Consider the following 21996-nt stretch of genomic DNA (forward strand, 5'->3'; position numbering starts at 1 on the left):
ACTCCCCAAATACACTTCCTCATTTCACAGGTGTAACCTGCACCCTTTGTTCCCAGGTTTATAATTGCATTCAGCTGCATTAAAAGAAGTTTTATCGGAACAGGCCATTTTCTGCACAGCTTGCCCTGTATCACTACCTCACATGTTACCCTACATTTTTTTCTGGCATATTCAGATTTTGTTAGCAATGACCTAAAAACCAACAGTGAAAATTTTGATTAGTGTCAAATTTTGAGATGATCCCATTGGCATCTCATTAGGACACACATCAGTGCAGCCATGTCCCTCTGTGACAATTACTTTTTTAGATCTGTCAGTTAGCCAGTTCTTAATCCATTTAATGTGTTCTGTTAACACTATTTTATTATTTAAAAAAAAACAAATAAAAATTCATTATACCTCTGCAATTACCTTTATCAAGCAAACTCGCAATGGCAGTGGAGAAGGAAATCAGGCACATTTGACAAACATGTTTTGCATAAAACCATATTCCTAGCCTTTAGTACTTGGTGAGTGGAGTCCTTTATCTGGAGATCTGTTACTTTACCTGGGATGGAAATTGGAATAACTGGCCTCTATATCAGGGTGGTTTTGCTTGGTCTTTCTGTACGTTGGCACAACGTTAATACCTGTCTTCCAGAATTTCCCATAGTCCATGGTTTAGTAAAAAGTAACATAATCAATCTTCATAGACAACTTCTTAATTCGTATTGTATGTATCTGTCTTTATTGATGTAACATTTTTAACACCTTTCTTGGATACTAATGGACTGGAAAAGATTTAATTATCTTCATGTGATACATCACCGTGCTTCAAAATACAGAGCAAAAATTGTAACAATCTTTTCTGCATCATTATTAATAATCTACCTCTTCCTAAGAGGGGGCATTTACCATGCTCATTTTTCTACTGTCTCTACTACTTTTAAAGAGCTTTCCTTTGTTCCAGGCTCTGTCAGCCATGATTTTTCCTTGTTATTCTCAACATCCCTTGCCTTTTGCTTGAAATATCACACCCTGCTTCTATTATTTCCCCTGTGTTCAATCTGATCTGCATTTTAAAAATTCTAATTGATACTTTCCTCATGGATGAGGACAGGCTTTTAATCAAGGTTGCTTCCTTTCATAATTATGCTTCCCACCACTATTATGCTATACTGCTGCTCAGAGAGTACTTATAGCTTGTCCATTATTAGAAATGCAGAGAAAAAAGATCTCTTCTCACTGCGTCCTCACTTCACTGCTCCAGCATGAATTGACTCCTTTTAAATATATTGAATAATACTAATGAGTACATTTTAAAAATGGCTCTTGAGGCCTGAGTGACCTTTTTTTGGATGACATTTGCTTACATTTAACATATATTCCCTTAATCTTTTCTTCCAGATTTCTTTCAAAGCCAGGGATGAAGCTTCCAATTACATCCACGAGGTTTTGCTACATCCTTTTAGATCAAATTTTAAGAGTGTGAATTGCTAGTTGATGAAATTAGCTGAAAGTTTTGAAAAGAATGAAGCACCGAGATTTAAGCATAGGACAAGGCCAATGGCAATGGATCTTCCCCAGTTAGGCATCCCACTTGAAATTAAGCATGAGCTAGAAAAAAATTTCTGTGACTGAGCGAGCAACCCAGCCTGTTTTAGAGTCAATTTTTAGCCGCTGACTGCACATCAAAAAAAGGAGGTATTTTCCTGACTTGAATTGATATAACCAGTATTGTAGCCCCCATGATTTGTACATAAGTTGGTGGGCATACTAATGTATAACTCGGCCTGGCTCAGATGCCAGCACAGGATTTTTCCTAAGGGACTGTGTGGTGGTGGAAGAACATGGGGCTACTTGGAGACTTCCTGGAAGTGGGGCCTCTGCAAGTTGTGTGCATGTGTATGTCTAACACATGCCTGTCCGATACAGGCTTTCACAGAACGCTCCTGCTATTCTTTGGCTTAGGAGAGTAATGACAAATTTGCACCTGAATTGCAGAATAAATAATTCTCACCTTTGCCCAGCTGAACATGCACTTTTTTGCCCAGGCCAAAGTATGCGTATCAGCTGTATATACCACTTTATTCTTACCCATAAATACACATTGTTCTGTCCTTAGCAGGGTTTTCTCTCATGTGCATTAGTCTGCAGAGCTAACGCAAAGAGCACAGCTCTATCATCGACATGCAGCTCTGTTCAGACTTTAACAGATGGTAGGAGACGGGGGTTGAAATGAGAGCAGAGGTCCAAAAAGCAGAAAATAAACACTTGCAAAAGTATTTAAAAACTGACAAATCACTCTTGTCACTTTTCTGAAACGAAACACAGGCTGTTTCTATTCTTTACGTACATGGCTTCATTGTAACAGCCACCATTCCTAAAAGCTAGACCATTTTAGTTCCAAGGGGTGAAATAAATTTCGGCCTCTAGGAAAAGTCTTGTATGTTTAATAAATATGACAATGTTCTTTTCAGTACATTGATTCTGACTTCAGGGGGACACGGTTACTGACAGTAGGTGGTGGCCTTCCCACTGTGTCCCACTGAGTTGGGTTCACTGCAGATGATGACAACTAGTGGAGATTTATATTTGAAATCCACCCACTTATCCAAGCTGAATGCTAAAAAAATCCTCCCTTCACTCTTCACACTGACTACCCAGTTGGAGAAGCAGCTAGCCTGAAATAGGTAAGTAAAGCAAGGAACTGATTATAATAGAGTTTATAATAGGGAGAAGAGATCAGACAATAACCTGGCAATTGAGAGGTCTGGGTAAATGCACTGCAAATCACTGATTCTTTATTAACATGTTTTATTAAAGAGACTGTCATTAAAATTCAAGTCTGCTTTCCACAGAGGGGAAAATGTGAGCTATTTTTACCGGTGACTGCAGAACCTGAAGCACAAGAAGAATTAATTAGGCAGGAGCAAGCCAAGCCAAAGCAACGCACAGCCTCACCACAGACTATGAATCACCGGCCTTTTTATAAACTAATTTCCTCGACAAAGAATGGAATTGAGCTCAGGCCAGCTTTGGTTGTTTACAAAACAGCAAGAAGACAGAGAAGACTGTGAATAGCTCTCCAGTCCATGGAGCTGAATGGACAGAGATCCTCTTCTTCCATCTTGCATCCAAAAAGTGGGAGCATGGCAACTTCGGGGGTCAATGCAATTCCAGGTAATCCATGGTTAACTTGAACAGCCAGGCATAGCATAAAATCCTTGTCTCCAAATCTTCTCCACAGCTTTAATGCAAAATCTTTGCTTCTTGTGGTCTTCAGACATTAGCTGTTATTGTTACTACCCATTATTTGCCTCACTGTAACACCTGAGGCCCTCAGCCAGCCGTTCTGCTCCCTTTGAACAAGATGCTGTTCAGACATATGACAAAGACTTTCTGAGCCTAAAGGACAATTCTCATGGCATATGACAACTGGGACACAAAAAGGGGCAGAAACAGCCAAAGGTGGACTGGAGAGGATGAAGTGGGAGGCAGATGTAAGGAGGAAGTAAATGTTGAGTAAAAAGCAAGATTACAAGGCAGGGGAAGGGTAGGGGAGGCTTGCCTTTTTTTTTTTTTTTTTTTTTTTTTTTTGTTAACAGATGCATTCTTCTCCCTGTGGAAGAGCATGGCTACCTACCAGTAACTGCAGTGATTGGAGACAGTTGTTGATGCAGGCTTCCTCCTGAAAGGGCAGTGTCTTGTGCCAAACACCTCCAGATTACTCAGGAAAGCCGTCCTCTTCTAGGAGTAGCATCAGTGCCAGTGAGTGCTACTCCACAGAAGAGGCAAAGCACCTAAACATCTCACTTATTCCTTTCCTGGAAGAAAGGTTTGAGGGAAGGACTTGCATCTTCCTGCCCAGAGCCTGGTGTGCCACGGTGTTTCGTAACCATGTCTTTTGCAGATTTACATATGTCAAAAGCTGGCTCAACTTGGCTTATAACTGATCATGGTCATGTTAAAGGAGGAATTAAAAGAGGAGGAGGGAAGAAGCAGCCTTTTTTTGCCCTTGGTCTTCCCACTTCAATGCTCTTGTACATGATTAGGGTTCTTCACAAAAGCCCCATTTTTTAACCACTAGGCCTATAAAGACAAATACATAGGCGTCCTTGACCTACCTACCAGGCAAGATTATAAAAACCATAAAACAGAGAGCTGGGAGAGAAGTTTGGCAAGAGAAGGCAGAAATAATCCATGAGACCGGTAGGCCCTGGGGTGGGGGAGAGGATGGGGCGGGACACAGAAGTGCCCTAGTGATGAGGGGCCACGAGGACTAAAGGAGCAGAAGGGCTCTCTCCTGCTAGGGACAGAGAGAGGAAAGGAAGGACAGAAGGGGGAGGAGGCCAGGAGCAGCCGGCAGGAGAACAGAGGCGTGAGACCAACTACAATCAGAGCAGAAATCCTGTGAGTAATATAATTGAGGTCCAGTTTTGCTCAGTTATGCTTGTTTGGGCCTGAATCATATGTGTTTTTTTCATATCTGCTATCACATGCCATTCCTGTGGGGAGCTCCTCACCACTGCGACACCTTTGGGGCTGGCGGCAGCACAGGGATGTGGCAGTGCAGGGATGCGGCAGTGCAGCATACCGGAGTGCAGACTCAGGTGCAGCAGCTCCAGGGAAGCAGAACCAACCCCTCAAAGCAGGAGAGAGCGATTCTGCTTTTCTGGTCACTAGCAAGTTCAGGAAGCACAAAAAGCTATGCCGGCTGCTTGCCAGCTCCCAACAATTTTCAGAAGTACCATATCTTAGAAGATCTCTAAGGGATAAGGGAAATCTGCAGCAGGCAGGGAAATCTGCAGCAGGCAGCTCGTGTGAAAGCTCTGATTTGTCTGGCAACGGAATCCTGAATTCTTCTGGTGAGCTGATGGAAAGATCAGGGGTTAAAGGCTTATATGTTGCTTCCCAAATCAGAGGTTTGAGTATCCAGGCTGCATAAAGGGAACAGCATTAGGTATAATTTGAAAAGGTAACTGTGTGGTTTTACCGTGACTGACGTGGCATTCAAACACGGCCAAAAGGAATTATGCAAAAACAAGCAGGATCCTTTTTTTTTTCTTTTTTATTTCTTTATAAAGAAAGGAAAGGATGGGCATGCCAAGCCAAAGTGGGGGAGTACAGACAAAGGTGAGCACTGAGGCTTCTCCTCAGGGGCCATCTGCAGGAAACTCTTACCCTGGTACACCCGTGCTCCCCATCCCCTCCTGCCGGCATGCCCAGCACGCAGCCAGCCCTTCAGCACAATCACAGCTCTTTGAGGTGAGTTTGCACAGTTTCACAATACCGTCAGCCCACGTCACAGCGGGGCAGCAGCAGCTGAGGCCAGCGACAGTAGCAGCAGCAACACTGGTTACAGTGCACAGAAAAAAGGGAGCAGAGAGCTTATTTGCAAACAGTTGTATGTAACAATATAGAAAGTCCAAAGATCATCATTCTGCTATAAAAATATTACACTTCATAAAACCATGTACTATAAAAAAAATCTATTCAGAAACGCTGGTAAACATAATAAATATCTGTACACCGGCTGCCCATTTCATACAGGAAACGTAAAAAGCATGAACCTCAGAAATCATTGTTTGTAAACATGAATATGGAACCTGTAAACAAAGTGCTAGATCATGGTTCATATTTTGTCTAATTCATTAAATACTACCCAAGTAAATCTCTTGCACATATCATCACCTAATGGCCAGACTCTGCCACCGTTACATGAAAGAGGACCCTGCTCTGAGCTGTTCCCCTAATTTCACTGGGGCTGCTTACAGAATAAGGTACTAACCCAACTAGAGTAAGGAAGGCAAGACTTGGCTCTGAATAATAAGCCAGAAACAATCTTTTTAGCAACTGCTTTTCATCTTCTGCACTTGAAAATGCTTATTACCACCCTCTCCTTTCAAATTTCTCTTATCCAAAAGGGCATGTGTTTTCCTCACTTGCCTTTCAGGCTACAACATTTCAGCAAATTACGACCATCAGAACCACTTAGGACACATAACAGAGCACAAACTAAACCTGTAACTACATATGGCTAAGGAATAATTATTGGTTGTACAGCAAAACATAGAACATCATGGTTTATATAGTATAGGCTGATATAAAGGGCCAAATTTTCAAATTTTAGACTCTCAACTTCATTCTGCAAAACATTTACATGTGCAAGCCTGTGTTTACATGCATGATCAGATGACTGGTTACCTAGCTGACCTGCATGTGCTGTCATTTGCACATGGAAATGCAAGGTCTGGGCTCACAAAAGTTATGAATAGATTTTCCTAGTTGGCTAAAATTTGGCTTTAAGAACTAACGTGACTTTATTTGCTCTATAACATTCTTGTCTGGTACAAGCTTCTACCCACCCGCCCTCCACCTAAATACTAGGAATTTTCATTACATACACAGCGAGAACCTTAATTTCAACTTCATTTCAGTTTCTGAGTTTAAACACTCAAATTAGTTTTTTCTAACTTGCAGAGTATGAGAGGATGCGCAACTCTTACTGGTGCCTGTTGTGGGCAGACGCGGGTGGGGGAGCTGGGCCAGGCACTGTGGGGCTGGGCGCACACAGTGACTGGGGCACCAGAAGCAGGTGAGCTGCAATGTCTCAGAGCAACACAGAGTTTTAGGAGCACAGTCACCTAGGAGGAAAGAAGACATAGTTCTGGTAGGATTTTGATGTATACTTCAAAAAGAGAAAAGAAAGTGGGCTTGCACATTTTTTTTTGTTACGATCTATATAAAAGCACCTCACTAAAAGTATTTAGGCTTTCTTTTTTTTCTAATCCAAGGAATATCTGAGCTGGTTTGCCCAGTTTTGCTGCTTGTCTACCTTTTAGGATTCAGACATGTGACCCTGGAGCTCACTTGGCTCTTATTTAAGGGAGCACTCTGCAAATGTTCAACAAGAGAACTTTGCTTCCAACTGTTTGTTTTGGCATTTTCGCTATGCACACCTTAAAATGTAGCTTCAAAAACCTGGATGATAATCATTCTCCTGTGAAAGCTATCTGCTTTCCTGCTATGATAATTTGCTTTACCTTCTATAATTTGTCTGCCTTAGTCCTACTAGGGCACTAGAAAGTTGTAGTACTTCACAAACACAGGAATTTTCTCTGTAAAACAAAGCCAGCATTTTTCCTATCTTCTTTATAAACTCAATGGTGGCAAAAATATGCACAATCACCATTATTTCTACTTGGCATGTTATCTGTAACCCTACACCTTTGGTTCCTGGGAGTTTATATGAGTTTGCAGCAAATTTTCAGAAACCTGGACTTGCATTCCACCTCTGTGGGCAAAACCTGGCATTTGCAACCTGCTTCTGTACAAAAATCAAATCATGCATTGCCCTGACTCCAAGCTACATCAGAAATAACAGAGGGAAACAAGTGATGCCAAAATTATAGCCACACCAGTGTTTAAGCCAGCGCTGCTGCCAAAAAAGACGGTGCTGCCTTCTGCTGTCCCCAGCCACTTGTCGTGATGGACAAGCCTTTATGTTGCCTCAGGATGGATAAGGGAAGTGCAAGGGCATGAATGAGCAGCTAAGGTCAAGAGAAAGTGACTGCCTTTCTTAGCATCAGCACTGGCATGTGACAGCTTGCACTGCCCGTGGATCAGAGGCATAAAAACCCTTTGTGGCACTCTGAATTAGGGGCTGGAGTGGTTTAGGTAGTGACCCAAGCCTGACATAATTCGTATCATAGATACACAGCAATGGCCACACTGGTCTCAAGTCCATCTATCCAGATGCACCAGAGCCTGGTACAAGTTGTTAGAGAGAGCACTGAACTAAGCAGGCAAAACCCGGATGGCCTGTCCCTAAAATGTTTCCATACTGATTTGTAAGAGTCTGATCCACCCTCTAAGCCAATGGATTTATTATGCCTTCCAAACTCAGTCTGTTCAACCGTAAGTCAGGCTGAAAAGAGTCCCAGTATTACATCGGCTAGAGTTAGGTGAAGCCCAGGGACACATGATCCATACGCATGTGCCACTTCGGCCAGCTCTCTGTGCCTGGCGTGTTCCCAGGACCCAGGGGAATCCTCAGGGAGTTGCTCTAGCTGAATTTCTGGAGAAGCAAAGTAGAATCTATTTTTTCCCCCTAGATGCAGAGATTCCTTACGAAGTGCCTGTGAGGGCCACTTTTGTTTTGATGCAGAAGTCAGGTCTTATAACACCTATCTGCGGTTATAACTTGCTTAAAAAAATTAAGCAGATTTTACACAGGTACAAAATCATGGGATTGGGGTGGGGGTCAGCTCTGCCTGCGAGCGCTGTCTCCCACATCTTTGCTATACTCACGAGCTGTGGTGCTGTGCAGGAACGGAGGCACCTCCTCCCGCCGCATCAGGGCCATTCTGCTCCTGCAAAGCCTGAGGCCCAGCTCTGCAAAGCGTGGGGAGATGCCTTGTCATGGCTGGGCTGGCTCCGCTCTACTGAGCTGAGCGACAGCTTTTGGAGCGGCTCGCTAGATGAGCTGACTACATCTGTGACAGACACACTTTAGTATGCCTTGGACTGTCATTGCTTTGCACAGTTTGATGCTTCAGAAATTTAACTATATTATTTTTTAATAGCCTAAGACACTAGGTCACTTCGCAGACTAATTGCCAGCAAGATGGTATTATCTAATTCAAAGTGATTTTTAGACTTAACAGGAGTTAGAACATAACACCTAGTAGAAGTCCCTATAGATTAAAAATATTTATGTATATATAGAGAGAGGCTAAGCCTTTTTCAGTTAAGTTTTCTCCTAGAAAGAATAAACGCTGAGAATATTGCTGAGCTATACTTTAGCAAGGAGTCTGGAAAGGAGCTGCTGGTATAAAAGCAGCTGTAGCAGTAATTAGGCCAGGGACATGCATCTTCTGGATCCAGCTGTGCTGGGGTAAAGGGGTGGTTGCTATTAGTCTGAAATAATGAGTGCAAAATGATAATTCCTCCCCTACCGCCAGGAGCGATTGTCCCTTGGATTTGCTGATGGAGGCTCTCGTATTTCAGTCCAGTAAGTCCTGGATCAGTAAGACTGACTGTGGAAATGGTTTAATTGGGTTAATCTTGACTGAAGTAGGTCAGGACAACCTCCCAGGAGCACATCCAGTGGCAAGGCGGAGGGGGGGGACCTGCCTGGAGGAGTGCGGGGATGTGCAGCAGGGGCACGGGCAAGGGTGGAAGGGTAACTTCCTGCATGGTCACAGCTGCTTGCTGGGTGCAGGCCTACCCACACCACATGTAACGATTACAATTTCCAGTGACAGATTTCCAAGAATACCACAGACAAAACTCCTTCGAAGCATCACTCCAAGCACTGACTGCCCTTGTACTTTCATTTGGACAAGCTGGGACAACACATGTGTGTATATGTATTTACATATTTACGTATTTACATATACAGACATGTGCATACATCTGAATGCACTGGCAAGAAAATCTTAATAAGCAAAAACCATTGTATCTCATTTATATGTTTATAAAGTAAAATAATTAATGAGCATCAACATATAACATTCTGTAGTTGGCCCAATTTTTGTATGGTTAATAGCTGGTGGGTTAGAAAATGCGAACTCAGGAACAGATTCAAACCATTAAACTTCTGGAGGAGTGATGTCCTGTAAGCTTGGCCTATGACAATATTAAGATTTAAAAAAATGTTCAAAAAATTAAGACTGAGTATATCAACAGGGGATCAAACCTCAATAAATTGGCTGTTCCCATTTGCTATGAAGAGAAAGCAAACTTAAGCAATGAAAGATGACTGGGAACTCTTAGGGAGAGGCAAAAAACTGTACATACTATTTACAACACTCTTTCTGCCCATATACAATACAATTACACTGAGTATTAAAAATACATTTTTTTTGAAATAGCACAAATCAGTCGAGGCCTCAGAAAATCCATCCTGTCCTCCAGATTCACCTTAGCATCTTTGTGCCTATCTTGTCTTCCTCCAAGATAGAAATCCAGGGAGAAGAGATCTAACCAGCGCATTTCTGCATCACCCAGGATCTCATGCCTCTGGACTAGCCTCTCAGTTTGTGTGGACAGCTGAAATATGTAAGACTTCAATTAACTTCTAATAACGGGAAAAGTGTAAAGGCAGCAAAAAGCTGATACTGAGTACAGCTTAGCCTGCATAGGGAATAAGGGCTGCTGTGTATAGAAACATGGAAAAACACCTGTGCATGTTTGCACACATCAGTTCAAGCCAATTTATTCATTGTGTGAATTTTCACAGCATTGTTTATTCTAAAAAAAGAGAAAGGCTTCAAGGGGAGCTGCTTTGCAGCATTCCTGTGTGCACAGCACATAAACCTGAACATTAAATATTGTTTTAAATTATAAAGAATAAATTTAAATTTAAAAATAGACTAATGCAAACAAGCATAAAGTTCAGATCAACATGAGGACATAGATAGTTCAAGGAAGCATATTGCTATAGCAAATGCCAACTCCTTGTTCTCTTGGACACTCTGAGGAAATGATCTGGTGAGTCCAGTTCAGCACCAAGAGGCACAAACTGCCCAGCAAGAAAAATCAAAATCTCCAAGCATATGAAGTCCCATGTTCACATTTTTCTTTTTTCCCTTCACAACAGAAAAAAAGCCAACAGCACATTAGCTGCTCCCACAAAGCATTTGAGGTGACAAAATTCACTTGGAAAACAAAAATTAACAAAAGCACTAAAAAGAATCCTGATCAGCTTGTGACCACCATAAGCCAAGACGGTTAAGAAAAAGAATAAAAAAAATTGCACATCCAGCTTCACAAACCTTGCTCACTTTCTTTGAAATCAGAGAATGAGAAAAGATCCATTTTGCTAAGAATTTTTCAACAAAGTTTTCTTTCCCTATACCTGAAAAATACAGATACTGGGGTATAGAACTTTTGTCACACACACACACACACACACACACACACACACACACACACACATATGTATATGTATGTATATAAGCATGGTATCCTCCTGTTTCTTTTCCCAATTTAGTAATATTAAAGCTTGTAACACAGTTAGCTGGACTCTTCAGAATTGGGTATTCTTTGCACACACATAATATAGGACATTTAGCTCTGTTAGCGCAGAAGAGCCAGGAAGCGATGCTGAGTGTTATGTGACCGAGGAGGACTCAGGTGAGCAGCCAGGAAAGGGCAGGGAGCAATGACCTGCCATGGCCTTGGTTACTTCAGGATAGCAGCTTTGGGCAGCCAGAGCAGATCTTGAGTGGATGCAGTGGGTGGCGTGAGAGGACAGCTGTGCTAATCCACCTGGCCTTCTTCAGCCCAGCAACCCATGGACACTACGATATAAACCACACAAGAAGGACTTTCTGCCACTTTTAAAAGCAATCTCAGTTTGGCCCCTGAGTGCGTGCACGTTAGTTCTCTCCAGTGATGCTCCCTATCACATGGCCAAAGGTCTTTTTGCCTGCTGTCCTGAGACTCACCCAAGCCTCTCCTCAGCTGTTTAGCTTCCCAGCTCTCTCATCCAACTTTCCTAGACCTCCTGCATGCTAGCAGGTTGTGGCCGAGACCAGATGCCTTTCCTCCCCTGATCCATAGGCTCCTACTCATACCATTTTGAGTGAATGTTTTCCCACAGTCTCATAAGTCCCAGTAATTTCCTCAATGGACCATGTTTCTCAGAGATTTTTTGCTCTCAGAGGGCCCAACCTCTGTGTAAGTCAGGGCTCATGGCACACGCTCTTAGAGTGCTGCTGACTCATCCACAGTTGCAAAGTACATAAGATTTCTTGGAATCAGAAGGTATTTTCACCATTGACAATGCTCCCTCCTTCATGTCAGATAACACTTGTTTCAGGTAAAATATATATGTCCTCGCAGCCTTCGCTCCTCTTGGGGAGAGCTCCATCTGCAGCAGATCAGTAGATGTTTACTGGGGACTGGCATGAGCTCACTTCTTCCTATCGCCTGCTGGAGCAGCTGAACATTCAAACTCAACTGCATTCTTCAGGGCAAAAAGTACTTTTCTTGAGAAACAAAATGAAAATTATGTTCTCATGGAACATCTTAAGGACTCAAAAATAGTATTTTCTAGTAAGGAAACAGAGCTACTGGCAAAATTGGCACATCTTTGAGAAGCTGTTAAACTCAGGATCCTGTCTGGAATGTAAAAGAAATGAGAGAGCAAAGGAGAACTTTGCCATATGCTGGGCTTCTGCTTGTTCTGGTGGTTTCATGTGCAAGTTGTCCAAAAAAGTTCTACTAACCAAGTGAAGATGAACCTCTCAAATAATAAACTGTGGGTTTTCAAAGAGGCATTTTGGGGGTACTGCTACAACCTGGTTGAGGTAAGTCTTTTCATGCCCCTCCGCTGAGCCAAACTGGAGGACAATACAGGCTCCAGCCTTGGTGCCTGAGGTGTTCGGTTTAAAGCAAAGTAAGTGGCTGCCATTGCACCCTGTAAAATAAAAAAGAGAAAATGCTGGGCTGAAGTTTAGTTCTTTGATGCTTTTCCCCTCCCTTTTCCTATTTAATCCCCTGGGTGAATGGACAATTTTCATGAAATGATAATGATGTATAGGCTGACCAACAGCTGAGTGTCTCTGATTCAGAGCGGTGGGTAGTGCTGCATGCACAAAGTCCCACCGGTTTACTACAATGCAGCTGAAAGTTGAGCAGATGATGGGTCAAAAAGCTTTACTGTTAATACAGTGCCCTATTAAATTTGGCCTCTGTGGCAAATAATCTTCCTGAGTCCTTTCTCTCTTTCCAGGATATTTACACAAATTATAGCTCTGTCTCCAAGAAAAGAAGATTCAAGAGTGTAGGATATACCTTCACCAGGTGAACATCCTGTCTGCTGAGTTGATTTTGAGACAGATACTCCCTGTCCACTATCCATGGATGTCTTAATACTTGGACTGCTGTGAGGCGCTGATGAGGGTCTACGTGAAGCATCTTAGAGACAATATCCTGGGTTTAAAAGGAAGAAAACATAAAAGGGAAAAAGTAATTAATAGCAGTCCAGGTTTTATCAAGATCTTCCCCATGGCAGTGCCATCACCAGCATGTCAATGGAGAGGGGGATGCTTTCAGATACACTTAATACTTTATAAGTGTAAAGTCCAATTTTCAAAATTTTCAAGTGTAATGTTCAATTCTCAACTGACAGCCCAGTCAAAAGATAATTTGGAATAGTATTCTGCCTACTGAGTGAGTGTTAACAGTTATTAGTGACTTTGTAGGGGTGAATAATTCTAGCTAGAGAGGATGCCATCTGAAGGCATCTCCTCGCTGACTCCAAAGCATGCTTACAAGACAAGCTTAAAACAGAAATCTCACATATAGCTGGCTAAAATTCAATAAGATCAGTTCTACTACATCTGGACATCTTAATTTCAAAACTGGACATTTGATAAAAATCTCACTGTCTGATAATAAGAATCATATGTGTTGGCAGCAAGACGGACAAGCTACTGCACCTCCCTAAAGTTTTGTGGTGGACTATGTCAATGTTCTTCCACCGTAAACTACCAGTTGTTAAAACTGAAATCTCTTGTGGGAATGTATAAATCCTGTGAAAGTTTCTGATTAATACCAGACAATTGGAAATTTGCCCACCATTGGAAGTTTCCTGCCCATTTACTTATTTCATAGACTAGTGTACAGCTTGAAGCCCAAAAGTCTCAGCACCCACCAAATTCCAACTCCTGGGGTTTCCAGGCTTTGTGACAGACAGGTAGTCTGAACTGTGGACAGTAAAGGAGTTAAAAGTGCTAGTTTATGAATTTCCTGCTCGTGATTAAACTTGAGGTTAATCTTTTCATCATGAAAAAGATGATTCAGAACAGATCATGTGTTTAAGGCATTGATTAACCTACACTTATTTTAAAAGTTGAGTTGAATCAAAAAGTTCTGCGCTATTTTAATATCAAAAATATTCATAATTGATGGTGCTATATTATGCCTTAGTTTAATGAATAAACTACCAAAATTCCTAATGCAATATTTCATGCAGAGCAGTTTAAACATAAACAAGCAAGTTCTTATTTCATAAGGCACTGAGAAATAATGCTTCTGACTCTCTCTCGAGTTTACCAGACTGCCAGCCCACTTAAGAGAACAAGAAAAATATCTGAGAAGTGTCTGCTGACCTTTGCAGTATCAGATACTGAATCCCAGTTTCCCCCTGTAAGTGCATATTTGCCACTGCCAATCCTGGCCAGAATCTCTTCTGGGGTGTCATCTGGTCCATTTGCAAAAGGAGTGAACCTATTAAAAAAAAAAAACAGAAAAATATACTGTAATTTGCAAGTGTATAATTTCTAGGATCTAATGCTAACTACCACAGATAACAACAGGAATTTGGTTCTAGAACAGACTGCAGAAATAGCTGCTTCATTTTCCTTCAAACTCTACAGTGCAATGATTCCTCCTATTAAATTGTTCTCCACAGGAAAATAATGTTCCATACTTCTTTTTTTATTTTCTGTTCCTTCCTAATTTTTAAGGCATAGCATATTCTTGTTAAAAATACAGAGGTTTTTACTTTTTCTTTAATCCTTTTGACTAGGTGTTATTGTCAATGAAAGAACCTTGATAATGGAACAAAGGATAAAAATAATAAAGGAGAAAAACTCAGATCTGAGACAGCAAAAAGAAAAGAAAAAACTTTACAATCTATTTTGTAGTCCTTTATTAATCATAATGTGCAATTCTGTTGGGCTAGACAAATGATCTGCAATAGGTTGTTTTCTGATCTAGTCAGTCAGTAAGTACTAGTAACATGTATCCAGCTTTACAAAATTACAGTGAGTCATATGCACAGGGCACACTGTTTTCCTTCATAAAGTGACAAGTGATGAGATTTTGCAATTGACTAAAATTTACCAGGCAAAATTTTACTCTGCAATCTTGAACAGCTGTATAGGTTTAGGAGAATGGGGTATTTTGGATTTAGACTTTTCCTTCCATCTGTCTTTTCTCTCCCCAAAACTTGCTGGTTTGTTTTTGTATTGCTAAACAGTCCTCTTAGTAGGGCCATAGCTTCTCACCCACCTGGTTTGTAATAACCTGCTAGATTCCTCACCCTGATAATATTTTCTAGTTTTCAAAAACATTTTAGATTTCACAAAAGTTCAGCCCAAAGGGAGAGTGAGAGAGAATATTATTCCAGTCCGTAACTGTCAAAAGGGATGTACAGAGAGTTAAGCATTGGCTAGAACTCCAGAGTCTGTCCATACCTGCATTAACAGGATCCCAGACTGCTAACCCTAATCCTTCTGCCTAAATTATTGCACCATGTCCTCATTAAAGCATCAATACTCTTGAGACTATCTTAAGACCTTGCTGCTCATTGTTCCAACTGGCCTGCCGCTCTCAAAAGGAAGAACAAGGACATCCCTAAATGCAGTGGTGGCAATTAAAAAGCAAGCACCTATCACCTGCTTGCATTATTCTTATTTTCTCTTCTAAGGGTAGAAAAAAGGGAGGTACAAGTTAATAGCACCTATTGGCAAATTTAATATCCACTGAGCTGTACAGTTTGTATTTCAAATTCAAATATATTTGGGTTTCTTTTTAGGATCATATTTTAAAACAAAAAATTTTGTTATTACAATCAGTCAAATGATCTGATTCTGGGTAATGTGTTGGTTTTATTTTACTGATTCTGATTGTATATCACTGCAAATCCATGGCATTAGCCAAGCAGAAACAAGTTTTTCAGAGATCATGACAGACAGGCAGACTGCTCCAGAGAGTCTAATCGTAATTTCAGCTAATGCTGAACACACTTGTAGTCAGGAACAAAATAGATGGGACAGAAACTCCTGGCACTTTTTCTATAATCCACAAGGCAAGAGACACAAGTAACAGAAAGGTAGGATCTAACTGTTTGTTTTCTGTATAAATCTAGGAAAGAATCCAAGCTTCTTCCCGTGGCTCAGTGATCAAAAAGCAGATTTAAGAGCTATGAGAGGTCACTCAAAAGTTTCAAGCTACGCTTAGTTACAACAAATGTGCATGTACCATACCCTGCAGCCAGCAAGAGAAGGAAAATTCAATGTTTTCAGGCATCTGATAATTCCAGGTTGGGTTTGCACACTGTGTTTCCCATTCACCCCAGCGTCTTACTCTTATCTTTCTCTGCTTATTTCAGTCTCTCTTTCCTTGAGCATTTTTGTGCCAATATTTAGTGTTAGCCAACACACTGGTAGGTTTTTCTTTTTCTGGTACCCCCCCAAAAAATTCCTGCTGCCTGTCACTGTTCTTGCCGGCCTGTCTATTTACTTTCTGCTCTCTCTGCAGTGTATTTTTCAAATAGCATCTAAAAATATTGTTTAGATTTTTTTCAACTTTAAAGGTGTTCACGTACCTCAATAACAAGAACAGAAGAAGAAGAATGATGCTGAAGAGAATATATACATGTAATAACAGAAATGAATGCATCTCCTCTTATGGAGAAGATGAACATATTTGGGCTCTTAATATGTGGCTTCTACATTACTTTTCTAGCATAAAACTTTCATACTGCTTAAGTGGCTGAGCCTTTTAGAAATCTGAGTTTCAATGAAAACTTACAGGGCAAAGGTTGTTAAGGACCTAAGCTACTTGTAAAGTGTCAAAGATACTTAAGTATTTTCGAAAAACTTACCCTAACTCTAGATCTTGGCATCTATATCTATTTTCTTGCCTCACACAACCGAGCACACTTCTCAAAGGTGGTCAGTCAGTTGAATGTCTGTATCTATGACTCCTTATTGGCCTTAAGCAGTGTTGAAGTATGCCCACTGGAGACTGCTGCTCTAGGAAAACTTCTTCACTTACCCTGCCAACATGGTATATAATAGGATCCCTAAGCTCCAGATGTCACACGCCGCATCATAACCTTGGCGTTTAAGGACCTTTGTGCAGGAAAGCAAGAGAAAAATAGGTTAATTCACATTCTTGAATCTTTAGCTTCTGGGCTTCCAGAAGCACCGATTTGTGGTTGTCATCTGCTGACATTTTCAGAGCTTGCCCTTGTATTTGGATTGAACAGATGGCTGTTTCGGGAGCCAAACATTCGGTAATGGTGTGGGAGGTCAAACCTGGATGGGAGATGGCTAGTGTGCAAGCCCAGCATAACTGTGACCTCTGCAGTGACAGAGATGAATGCAGTTTGTTGGAGGCCCCAGGACTCACTCTGACCACCCAACACAACAAAGCAAACTAAATTCCCCTGCTTACTTCATTTTTTAAAACACATCCCTTAAAATAAGCTAATTAATAATTTCAAACATTATCTCCTAAAGCAGAGGTTACTAAAAACACTACAAATGCAACAAATGTAGGCCTGAGTGACAATGATAAACATGTCTGGACTTTATTTGGATCTGATACAGCACATGGATGCACACTGACTCATATCTAATGTCAGACTAGTGAAGATGTATGGCAACTGAAAAGAAAACTGAAAGGCTTACTCTGCATTTTATTTCTGTATTAAGAAGGGTGGTCACATTTAGATTGGGCTTAATAGATATTGTCGAGAACATAATCACTTTTCCCTGTGGGGAAAACAAACTGTATGGTACTCAGCAGAGATCTGACAGAAATCTGCTCAATATTGATACAAGCTAAGAGTCGGAGCAGTAAGGATTTCATTTATGCTAATGTGTACCAGAAGAAATGTCTATTTGAGTTACTGCAGGTCCATGTGAAAGTGAAGTCATTAATTGAACCAGCACTGCTGAGATTAGGGGGAAAACTGCATTTCTGTTTGGCTCAGAAAAGGTCATGGACAACATCTAGGTCTTCCATTTCCTTGAAAAGTGAACAACTGTTCTGTTTATTTAACTTCAGTCCTGACACATCAGAAGAGTCTTGTCCTCTTTTGATGGATCAGTAGATTTTTTGCAAAAGGAGTGTACACATTCAGTAAGCCTTTTTCTGACCTGGAGCCTTATTACCCAGCAGTGATTTCATCTATTTTGAAGTTTATTGTAGAAAAAAAACCAAGCACGGCTAGAAAAAAACAAAACAGGTTCAGAAAATGTTGCCTCAACAGATTTTACAAATAATGAGTAGTGAAGCAACCATCTGCCAGGTATGCTGCTGAGCGAACATTCATTACCTTGAAAAAAACTGGACAAAAAGCCAGCATTTCCTCCTGTTAACAATATTGGTAATCCTGCTTCTTCCTCTCTCTTGCACATCATATATACTCTCTAAGGCTATTTTAATTGTGCCTATTTCTTACGTCCCTGCATTCATTCCCCCCATTACATTGATTTTTATGAGAAAATTTGCTTTGCTATTTGTCAAATTCATTTGCTTCATCTGTGAGACTGAATGCCCAACATATATCTGTGAGTGCAGGCATTCTTGCTGCCCCCTGAACAGTTACATTTTCATTGTCATCACTGTCTTCCTCAAATAATCAAGGACAATTAAGTCAATCAAAGGAAAATGATGGAAAACTGAGGCAGTGATGATGGGTAGTGGGACAGGGTATTAAGGAAGTGGTTACACAAATCCAAAATGATGGACAGAGGGTGACAGACAGCAGGTTTCGCTGTGTGCTATTACTCAGTATGCAAGAACTCTGCTAGAAAACAGGTACATTCACTCTGTGGCAGTGTCTAGGGAAAGCTTTGGTGGCAATCGCTTTCCATCAACAGCAACTTAACCCCGTGAATAAAAATAGTATTTAGAGTTAATAGTTAGCATCACTGCTATTTTAAAATGTGTCTAGCAGGTCTATGCAACTCAGTGGTTAAATCAAGAACACTGAGCTGGCAGGATGGCAGGAGCAAACGTTGGAAACTTTGGCCAAAAAGATTAGTATTTGGTTTAGTGGCTAGATACTATCAAACAATAATAGGCGTTTGTCTTAAAAACAAATTAGCCAGTGAAAGAGCTTTGCAAAATACGCAGCGGTGTGCTGCTCTAAGGGGAGCTGAAGAATATACCACGTACGAAGGGTATTAGGTCAGCTAGAGAACTCAGTGGGACTTGAAACACATGTATGAGCTGGCTCTTTGCTCCACACATGACAGCACATTTCAGTGACAAGGATCAATCTTCAGCTGGGTTCACTCAGTTCTGATAATGGCTCAGATGTTTATCCAAAACCCTCTTACCTCTGTGGGTTTTGTATTACTGAATTAACAATAATCTGAAAGTAGGCTTTTCTCAGCTACGTTATGCTTGCAGTTGTGACTCAAGCAGGGAAATGAATGAGTATGAAAGATATCAAAAAATCTTTTACTTTCAAATGCCAATACAGTAGTTCTTCCTGGTATCTGGATTAAATCTGAAGAATAAAAGCTTCTTACTTTATCCAAAAGGACCTTAGTGCATTAGTAGGGAAACACTACGCTGTGTTTTTTCTCCTGACTGAACCTCACTATTCACTCTCTGCAAACATTATTCGCGCTAGGTGGCAGACTGCTTCTTTCCCTTAGGCAGCTTTCATCATTTCTGATGTTCTCATCTAAACCCCAAATTAAATGTTTCCAAAATAAAGGCAGATTGAAGTACGCAAACATATCATCATTCCTCTGCCACTATCCTCCTGTGTCATCAGCTCAACTGACTTCCTACCTTCTCATTTGGTTTCTGCAATAAACATATTGCAGATACTGCAGTGGGCCTGAGGCAGAGAATGTAAAAGTCAAGTCCAGGCTGGAGGGCAGCATTATATCACAGGCAAAATGTGAAAGCACTTAAGGCTTTATGTAAGCTCTCCGTCAGTTCTGGTAAGGTTTCAATTAATCTCCGACGTTCCCTGCATTAGCAGGACCTCTCTTACTCACTGCAAACATCTGGGAGTGTGATTTCTGTTTTCAGTTCAAATCAACAGGGTTTAACCTGGCAACATTTGTGATCACAGGAACTATACAAAATAGCCCATCATGAAAAATATCTACACCTGTTTCAGGTACATTGTATCTTGGAAAAAATCTCAGTATTTTAATTCTTACAAGCATGATTCATTTTTAGTCTAGAAATTGAACTACTATGGTGCCACAAAACATCTTTTATTTATTCTGATAAATTTTAAACAGCTCATTCCAATTTCTAGAATGAAAACTCAAATGAACAGCAATAAAATAACAAACTAAATTGATTTGTCAGTGGAAGATTTTTACTGAGACAAATCTGCTTTGAATTTATACTGATCCTGGCAATGGCCTCAATTTAACAAATTCTCTCTCTGATGCTGGAGGGCTATGTTATCTCTATCTTTTGGTATCACAAAAGGACCAGGTACAGAAAGTTCATCCCATTTTTCACTTCGCAGTTACATACTACGCAGCTGAACATTGGATGGAGGAGAGTGGTGGGCAAGAAAAAATTGCTGAATGATAACAACTGAAAGAAAGTGATATTTGATAGTAGCGGATAGGCAAAGTTTTGAACAGCAATAGCTTTGTATATTTTTTTAAGAACCATAAGCAGAACTGTACATAGCAAGTACTAAAATTGCTAATACACATCACTACAACAAATGGACAATTATCCAGGAAATTAACCTGTGGGTACTTCATTGGAAGGAAGCAGATAGGAAAGTCTCAAGTGTCATATACAGTGAATAGACAAAACCATTCAAACAGCCATGGGAAGCAAAGCCCACTCCCATAAGGAAAGGGACAGCGCGAGCCAGTGATACAGAGCCAGCTCTCCACTTGCTTGGGGCAAGCTGTTTAGTCTGTCTCATTTCATCACCTGTAAAAATGGGAAAGTAGCACTTTCCTGTCTCACAAAGGTGTTATCAGGGCAACTGAGAGATATTTAGATTTGGGAGGGATGGGAACCACAAATTACTGCAGTTTAGCAGAAAAAGATAGGTCAGTTCTGATCCATTATTTAAACAGCCTATAGCTCCGTGAGCAACTCCATGGAATAAGTATATAAGAAACCAGTATAGGAAGAAAAGAAGCCCAGAGATTTGACACCACAAGCAAATTCAGCTACTATTTCCAAAATAACAGTAAGGACAGACAGGTAGGCCTGAGAGAGAAGTGTTTCAAGACCCATACAACTTTCTTATCTTACTATAATACCTTCATACCCCATAACAGGGGGGACAGCGCTAGAAAAGCCTAAGAGGAGACATGTTTCTTTAGCTCAGTGAAGTCAACAGTAAAGCTCTCAATGACTTCAGTGTAGTAAGGATTTCATCAATGGAGTTTTCTTTGGATTCTTATTGCTGATACCAAGATTTCCCTTATAAGCCTTACTCTGTTGTGACACAGTGCACTGAAGGGGAAGCAGTCTTAGGAGAAGCAGCTAGATTAAAAATGGTATTTATCCTAGAGTAATATGCCAAAAGTATTGTGTAAGTCAGTCCCAGACAGACACTGGCTTCTGTCAGGAGAAAAAAAAGTGGCCTGAAAAGACTGACAGGAATAGGAATATTATGGTAATAGAGGCTGTGAAAGTGTTTGTAGCCTGATTTCCGCTTGCTCCTCTTCTGAAGGCAGAGAGAAAGAGGGAGAGAGGGACAAAAGATTGCTTTCTATGACATACTCACTCACTTTCTATGACATTAGTCACAGCTTACGATCATACCTCAGGGGCGACAAAGTTGGCAGTGTAGCACGGAGTCATGAGCAGTCCATTCTCTGCTCTCAGTTGTTTGGCAAATCCAAAGTCACAGATTCTGATGGAATCTGGGTTTCCTGACTCATCCATGTAGAGGATATTACTTGGCTTCAAATCTCGATGCACCACCTTAACAAGAAAGCAGTTAGTAACAAGTGAAGAGAGGAGGTTACAGAGCACCCAGGGTTTGCTGCCATAGCTAAATTTCTGGTCTGTTGGTTGAGGTAGGTCAAGAGCTCTTGCCTAAAATATTTACATTTTGGAGAAAGGTTGCTTAGGAAGCTTGGGTAAATGAAAAAAAAAAAGGTTAAAGTCTATGAAGATCAGAAAGAGCATGTTCTGCAACCTCTGCTGATATATTAAGACAGAGGCAGCTGTTCTAACAGGGGACAGCTTTTCTGAGGGTTGTCGGAGGGGACTGCTGTGCAAATGCAACACATCCTCCTCAGATGC

At 40.9% G+C, this 21996-nt stretch overlaps 1 protein-coding gene across 3 annotated transcripts in view; it reads right to left on the reverse strand.

The window, feature by feature from the left end:
- Positions 1-706: 706 nt before the first annotated feature.
- Positions 707-21996, reverse strand: part of RPS6KA2 (ribosomal protein S6 kinase A2) — a 322442-nt gene continuing 301152 nt past the window's right edge. For all 3 annotated transcript variants that reach the window (XM_026109854.2, XM_064509229.1, XM_026109855.2), the window contains 5 exons: positions 21511-21672; positions 16780-16856; positions 14106-14223; positions 12787-12924; positions 707-12409 (listed from right to left, as the gene is read on the reverse strand). In XM_026109854.2, coding sequence (XP_025965639.1) covers positions 12284-12409; positions 12787-12924; positions 14106-14223; positions 16780-16856; positions 21511-21672 — 621 coding nt within the window. In that variant the 3' untranslated portion in view covers positions 707-12283. The remainder of the gene's footprint in view (positions 12410-12786; positions 12925-14105; positions 14224-16779; positions 16857-21510; positions 21673-21996) is intronic.

This window comes from Dromaius novaehollandiae, chromosome 3, assembly GCF_036370855.1.
Source record: "Dromaius novaehollandiae isolate bDroNov1 chromosome 3, bDroNov1.hap1, whole genome shotgun sequence".
Taxonomy (NCBI): domain Eukaryota; kingdom Metazoa; phylum Chordata; class Aves; order Casuariiformes; family Dromaiidae; genus Dromaius; species Dromaius novaehollandiae.